The sequence below is a fragment of the Camelus ferus genome, chromosome 2 (assembly GCF_009834535.1).
Source record: "Camelus ferus isolate YT-003-E chromosome 2, BCGSAC_Cfer_1.0, whole genome shotgun sequence".
Classification (NCBI taxonomy): Eukaryota; Metazoa; Chordata; class Mammalia; order Artiodactyla; family Camelidae; genus Camelus; species Camelus ferus.
In genome coordinates, this window is record NC_045697.1 from 79,435,030 (window position 1) to 79,442,356 (window position 7,327).

At 35.2% G+C, this 7,327-nt stretch overlaps 1 protein-coding gene across 6 annotated transcripts in view; it reads right to left on the reverse strand.

The window, feature by feature from the left end:
• ZGRF1 (zinc finger GRF-type containing 1) overlaps positions 1 to 7,240 on the reverse strand; it is a 59,044-nt gene extending 51,804 nt beyond the window's left edge. For 5 of the 6 annotated variants that reach the window (XM_032462176.1, XM_032462166.1, XM_032462192.1 and 2 more), the window contains exons 1-3: positions 7,141 to 7,240; positions 3,870 to 3,959; positions 2,636 to 2,716 (exon numbers count right to left, since the gene is read on the reverse strand). In XM_032462176.1, coding sequence (XP_032318067.1) covers positions 2,636 to 2,716; positions 3,870 to 3,890 — 102 coding nt within the window. In that variant the 5' untranslated portion in view covers positions 3,891 to 3,959; positions 7,141 to 7,240. The other variant, XM_032462174.1, reaches the window with a different exon arrangement.
• Between the last annotated feature and the right edge of the window lie 87 nt (positions 7,241 to 7,327).

Consider the following 7,327-nt stretch of genomic DNA (forward strand, 5'->3'; position numbering starts at 1 on the left):
AGTGCTTGAAATAAGTCATCAGCACTGGGATATGACAATTGTTTAAGAAGTTTAATGAATAAAACTTGTTGAATGTGAGGGATATGGGAGAAAATAGAAGCTAAAGTGATTATCATTTTCTGGCTTTCTCCTTGGGTCTCTCTAGCCATTTTTCATAGTGGTTTCTCCACTAGCCCCTTAAATATTAGTTTCCATCACTTTGAAAAACTGTTGGCAGTTCTTTAAAAGATAAACAGAGTTCCCAAATGATCCAGCAATTCCACCCCTAGGTATACATACAGAGAAATGAAAACATGTCTTCCCAAAAACTTGCAAACAAATGTTCGCAGCAGCGTTATTCATAATACCAAAAAGTAAAAGCAACTCAAAAGTTAATCACCAATGGATAAACAAGATGTGATACATCCATACAATCGAATATTAGTTCAGCAATAAAAAGGGATGAAGTATTGATACATCCTTCAACATGGATGAACCTTGAAAACATGCTAAAAAAGTCATTCACTAAAGACCACTTATTCCATAACCCCATCCATATGAAAAGGCCAGAATATGCAAATGTGTAGAGATAATAAGTAGACTAATGTTTCCTTAGGGCTGCGGGTTGGGTACTGAGTAGTGCTTTAATCAGATTTCTTACCAAGAATCACATTGGACAGTGAATGGATTAATTAACATCTGATAAGTGAAGAGCAGGATTCAGGCTAACGTCTATTTGACATTTAACTGCTCTTCTACATTGCTTCCAAATTATCTTAGTTGAATTTTCCCAGTACATAAGAGAAATATGTGTGTTGAATGATGACTTAATTAAAGATGAATAACCCTGACAGTCAGAATTTGAATACATAGAGAAAAGGCATTACTAGCAAGAGAAACAGTGTAAGCAATGGCTTGGATTTGGAAACAAAGGTGTTATTTAGGATATGAGATTATTGGCTTCTCTGGATCACACAAAACCTCTGGGACTAACTTGTATTTATTTTGTTTTCTTATAACCTACCAGTTGAGGTATATCAATAAATATATGCTAGAGTTGAAGATAAAATTGGATAATACCACTAGCATATGGTTAATACAGTGATTCTGTATTAGAAGACTTGCAGGACAGGCAGAATCTAATCATATATCTTATTAATATAACACAAAATCTATAAAATTTTAAAGACTTGGCCTTAACTGAATAGGAACAACATAAAAGAATACAGGATCACATTGGACAGTGAATGGATTAATTAGCTTAAAAGTATCTAGCTTGTTCAACTAAAGTTGATTAAATATTAAGCAAGGACTCAACTAGAAGTTAAACTAAACTAGGTTTATAAATTGAATAGGATTTATAAGTTGAACTTGAAAGCTTAAGGCAAAACTAGTTTTCTCCTTTTTTTTTCTATTTAGGCCTTCCACTGATTGGATGAAGCCCACCCACAGTGAGAGCAATCTGCTTTAGTCATTTATTTATTTTATCAAGGTATATTTTTGATATATATATAATTTCCAGGTGTACAACTCAATGATTTGATATTTGTATGCACTGCAAAATGATCATAAGTCTAGCTACCATCCATCACCATCCGTAGTTACAAAAATTCTTTTTCTTGTGATGAGGACTTTAAGATTTACTCTCTGCAATTTTCAAATATATAATACAGTATTATTAACTATAGTTGCTATATTGTACATTATAGCACCATGACTTGTTTATTTTGGAAGTGGAAGTTTGTACCTTTTGACCTCCTTCACCCATTTTTCCCACCACCCTGTTTTGATTTTTTTTTAAAAACCTATCAAGTGCTTACTATGTACCAGGCATATTGCTTTAAATGTATCAAGTAAAGAGAGAGATTGATTTGTCTTTTTACGGAAGCACGTATGCCTGAGTCCTGAGTAAAAATTTTAAGTATGGGAAGAGAATGAGCCCACAGAAAATACTTAGAAGTGGTCAGTAAATAACATCAAGAGAGTGTGTTGTCACAGAAATCTAATGAACAAGAGGTGTTATGAAAAATTGAGGAAAAAGGATGTTAAATAAGGTCATGAGAACTGATAAGAGAACAATAAAATTTGGCAGTTGGAGATAATGGTGGGAAAAGAAACCCACAGAGAAGGATCACCACACCTAGTAGAGTCAAAGATTATCCTAGTAAATAATTCTCCCAAGGGTGACAGAATCATATGATAAAATAACAGATTCAAGGAAAATCCAAAAATAGAAGAGAATTCTATACATAATTTCAGAAACTGGCAGCTCTTCTAAAATGGTATGTCAATTCTATATGTACCATTTCACTGTGAGCATTACAGTATTAGAAATATATTTTAACAGGTTATTTTTTTCTGTATAGCTAAACTCTTACTATCTACAAAGAAAAAATGTGCCAAAATTCCTGACAAGCTTCTAAAGAAAGAAAATCTAATTCAAAAATAAAAAAAATCAATATATATGAAATAGTATTAACTGAAATTTTGTAATTCAAGTTAATCATTGTGATGTGGGAATCATTTGACAACTGTTTTCACATCATGTCAGTTTATGGACATATCTAAGATTTTATCATCCACAGAGTTTTTTTTAATATTCAGTCAAAAGGCAAGAACCCCTCTTGGGCTCTGCAGTCAACTGCTTTGCACTTACTTTGTTTCCTAAGTGAGTGATCTTTAGAATTCCGTCTTGCCACACTTTTGACTTCTTCATCTTTTGATGAGTATATAGTACCTTATTTCCAAAAATACAAAGGAAAGAAATGGTTTCCATTTATAGGTATTAAATGTTACATATTTTTATACTCTTCCTACATACAAAACATATTTAAGATCTCTTTTATCAAAATAAAAGCACAGATATCATAACAGTAACAACAAAACATCAATGGGGGAAAAAAAAAAACCAGGTAGTAAAAGGCAAGGGAGGGGGAAAAGAGAGGTAAAACCTAAGGAAGAAACTGAAAAGTTAACTGACAAACAAAATAATTTTGAGCTTCCTAGTCACTGGTGGGATGGGAAAAACTGTACAGTTCTCAAGGTCCAGGATTCCAGAGACTCCTAGAGGTGTCCCCCTCAAGAGTTTTTTCAGAGTTCTGTGAATTCAAAACTATTTTCATGATGTCATTTGCCTTTTAATCTCAGTTCCTTGGTCATGCTTGGTGGAGGCTCCCATGGTTAAACACGTGCAATACTGCAAGATTCAATTTCAGATTAAATGCAGAAGCAGATTGGAGAATCTAGCTGTCTTCTATTAAGTCAAATGTTAAAGAGATTTGGCAAAAATGTACAGCAATGCTACTCTTTACAATATGCTTTTTTCTGTTGTTACTATTTTTGAACAATAAACTTTTCATTACAAAATATAATTTATGTTAAATGTAACGGGTTTACTATTTTTTAGTGAATTAATAAACATTTTTAAAACTTCCATTATAATTTCTAATATGAAAGACAGCAATAGATATAGCCCCATAATCAAAAATTCTTTGGGATCCTCAATAATTTTAATTTAAGAGTATGAAAGGGTCCTAAGATCAAACAGGGTAAGGACCACTAATCTACATAGAAGAGGCATGCCAGTTCTTCAAGAGAAAGAAGTCCCAAGCTTCCAAAGAATTTGTTCCAAAGGACTTTGTATAACCAAGATGAACAGCAGGCAAAATACAGGGTTGCCACATAGAATATAGGACAATATTTGAGACATACACAGTTATACTAAAAAATTACTCACTGTTTATATGACATTCAAGTTTAACTGAGTGTGCTGCTTTTAAGTCTTGGGTTTGTTGTTTTGTTTTGTTTTGTTTTGCTAAATCTAGAAAAATATTTGTGAATTGTGGAAGGAAGAAAGAAAAAAGGAAACAGTGAAAACTGGTAAGACTTACAATAAATTCTTGGTGTTCCATTGTTCCTTCTGAAATTATATATAGTCAGATCCAGAAAATTATCAGTGGTTATTCAACTATTTATACCACCTAAAATCAAAAATGACAAAGAATATTCAATCCTAATGAAAAGATTAAATATCAAATACAATTTTTCCCCAAAAACTCTTGACCAGAGTGAGGAATCTAAGCGTTCCGAGACTATGTAACTATCAAGGTAAACACAGGTATAATCAAATTATCTGTCACTGAGGACACAATAGAATAGTTGACACCACACTGTGGGAAAAGAATTTGTCAAGTAAAGAGAAAAGTACAATATATAAAATAATTAGCAGACTGCAAACCCTTTGTTCAGATGCCATAATATGTATCAGAAAATATGATTTCTCCCCTCTTCCCCCTTGCTTGGTTCCTTACAGAAAGAGCTTCAATTTTAAACATTTTTCTGAATTGCTTCAGTCACCACAAGATGGCCCACTTGCATTTCAAATTTTTCCTTTTACATCATGAAGTTAACACAACACAGTATCTAAGACCAATTATACATTATAATACCTCTCCAAGGAAAAACCTTTTCAATATCATTGCAGTGAGTACTGTAGTTATCTTACGCTATTGGATAAAATTGTTTTTGTAGGCAAATTTGGAAATCTAAAATCACTGACAGTGAATTGAAAAATGGAGATGCCAAAGAAAATTATTTTTTTTTTCCCCTAAACTACTGCCCTTGATCCCTGGGACAACAGCATTAGCATCAGCTGGGAACTAGTTAGAAATTCAAATTCTTGGGTCCCAACCCTGACCTACTAAATCAGAAAATCTGGGGTTGGGTCCCAGCAGCCTATGATTTAACAAGTCCTGCAAGTTATAGTGATACATGCTCAAGTTTGAAATCTGGGGTGGGTTGCAGGGGAGGTGTGCAAGGGTGTCAATAAAGCTATAGTTTGTAATTCTGGGTTAAATTACTCCTTTATACATATAAAACATATAAAAAAGGCCACCTACATATTATTTGTAAATTACATATATTTAGTACTTACTGTGTGTAGACATTGTGTTAGGCTGAGATACTAAAATGAACAAAAATACTGTTCCTTGTCTCAAGGAATTTTCAGTAGAGTAGGGTGACAAACAGTAATTGCAATTAAATAAGGCAAGAGGGGCACCCAACATGGTCTAGGCCATCAAGCTAGGCTTCCTGAAAGCCATGTCTAAGCTGTTAATTGAAATAACCATTAATCAAGGAAAAATGCCAGGGAAGATAATTCCAGATAGGAATTAACATGTACAAAGGCCTGTGGAAAAGAGCAAGGCATAATTAAGGAACTCTAAGGAGTACAATCAAGTGTAAGATAGTGAGTTGTGAGAGATAAGACTGAAAACATGAGCAATAACAGGATTCAGAGGGACTTCTCTTTTATGCTAAGTCATTCGGACTTTCTATAAAGACAGTATGAAGCTAAGGCAGGATTTTAAGAATAAGATTATACAATCTGACATGGGTTTTACAGAGATTGCTCTGGCTGCTGAATGGAGAAAGGAGAGGGAAAGGGGGAGGCAAGTGAGATATGAATACTTGTCCCACGACAAAGTTCACAGGTAGGGACACTGCCTTTTAGAAATGTAACACCCATATCCTGTATCCCTCCCCTCCAGCCCACAGGATTGCTAGATGTCTAATGAACCCCAAGAAGATAACAGAGAGGTCCAGGAAAACATATCACTCACTGCTGCTTTTACAGCAACTTGCTTCTGGCCACTGAATGGGTTAGATATTCTATATATGTAGATGAGACTACATGGTGTTAACACAGTGCTTGGCATGTGGCAATTATTAACATCAGATCTCTTTAATAACAGCTATTACTTCTTCAGTGCAATTATACACTAGACACTATTAAAATGCTTTCAATGTTCACACCTTATGGTATAGATACTATTTTTTATATTCAATTTACAAAAAAGGAAACTGAGGTGCATAATAGGTAAATTTGCCTGAGAGTATAGAGTAAATAAATGACAGATTCAGAATTCAAAACTAAGCAGTCTAAATTCTGTGCTTATATTCACAAAAACAACATTATGTGACTATTGAATACCTACTGTGTCAGGCAAAAATTGGAGTAGATCTTTTACATATATTTATCAGCTTCATAATCCTAAAAAGTAGTTATTACCATCACAATTTACAGATTAGGAATCCAGTATTTACTAATTTAGAATCACTTAGATGCTATTTAGGAACTGCAAAATAAATTCCATTGTTTTCCTAAGTCAGAAATATTACTTGTAGTATTTACAATTTAAAAGGAACTGAGAAGGTCCAAACTCTCATAACTGGTAAATTAGACTGCAACGTTAAACCTCAAAAGAAAAGGCTAACTGGATCTTAAAATATTTAGATGAGCCCTTATTCCCAAAGGAGAGTCAACACCCTTTCCTTAACCATTGAACAGAAAAAATGTTTTTAGCATCATATATTTAAGTGAGGTGCAAATATAAAAAGCTTTCTGAAAGTCTTAATCTACCCACATCTGTAAAAATTTATGTGTTGATCCACCGCTAACGAGTAAAAGCTTAATGTGCATATTAAGTCTTTGGCGTGGAGACCCCAGATGTTCTTTAATAATTACATACATTCAGAAATACATACGTATCTTCACACAAATACATACACATACATTATTGTGTTTTATACACTTGTGTATAAAATTCAATGTTATCACTAAAATATGAGCTATTATTCTGCTAAGTACTACGAGATGTTTTTGGTCCTCCTGTTTTGGAACAAGAAGGACCTTTCGAATCCCTAAATGGTTCACAGATTTAAAAGCTTAAGAGTCACGAACCCCAAAGCCTGTTAAGAAACCATCCAGTCCAACTAACTAACCAAAAGAAGCCCACATCTTATTTGCCTACATTCTAATTACCATGATTCTGTGTAACCAAATGACAATGGAGAATTGACTCTTTGTCAGTCCTAAAAACAAACAGCAAAACTATCTCTGGTTTTCACACGGGAATTGCAAAGCTGGGGAAGGCGGTGAAGACGAGACGCCAATAATTACAGGGAGTCGGAACAAGCTGTGACCGAATCGGGGTTCCACACAGCACCCTTACCGGTCCTCTTCTGAGGGAGCAAATTCCTTTGTCGCGTCACGCCAAATCGGCGACACCGCTTCTAGCCCAAACCCCTGGCCTATCCACCCTCACTCCCCGGAAACCCCGGGAAAAAGCTCACTTCACCCGTCTATTACGCAAAACTCACCCTCGAATTTCTCCCGCGAAGTCTGCAACGTCATCGAATCGCGACCACACCAGATCAAGACCCGACGTTTAGCCCGCCCGCCAAGGCCCCGGGCGGAACTGCCTTTTCTAAACCGCCAATCAAATTCCTCACTGGCTGCGAGCTTCCTGCGCGGCCGCGTTCTCCAATGCCCCGCCCTACACTCCGA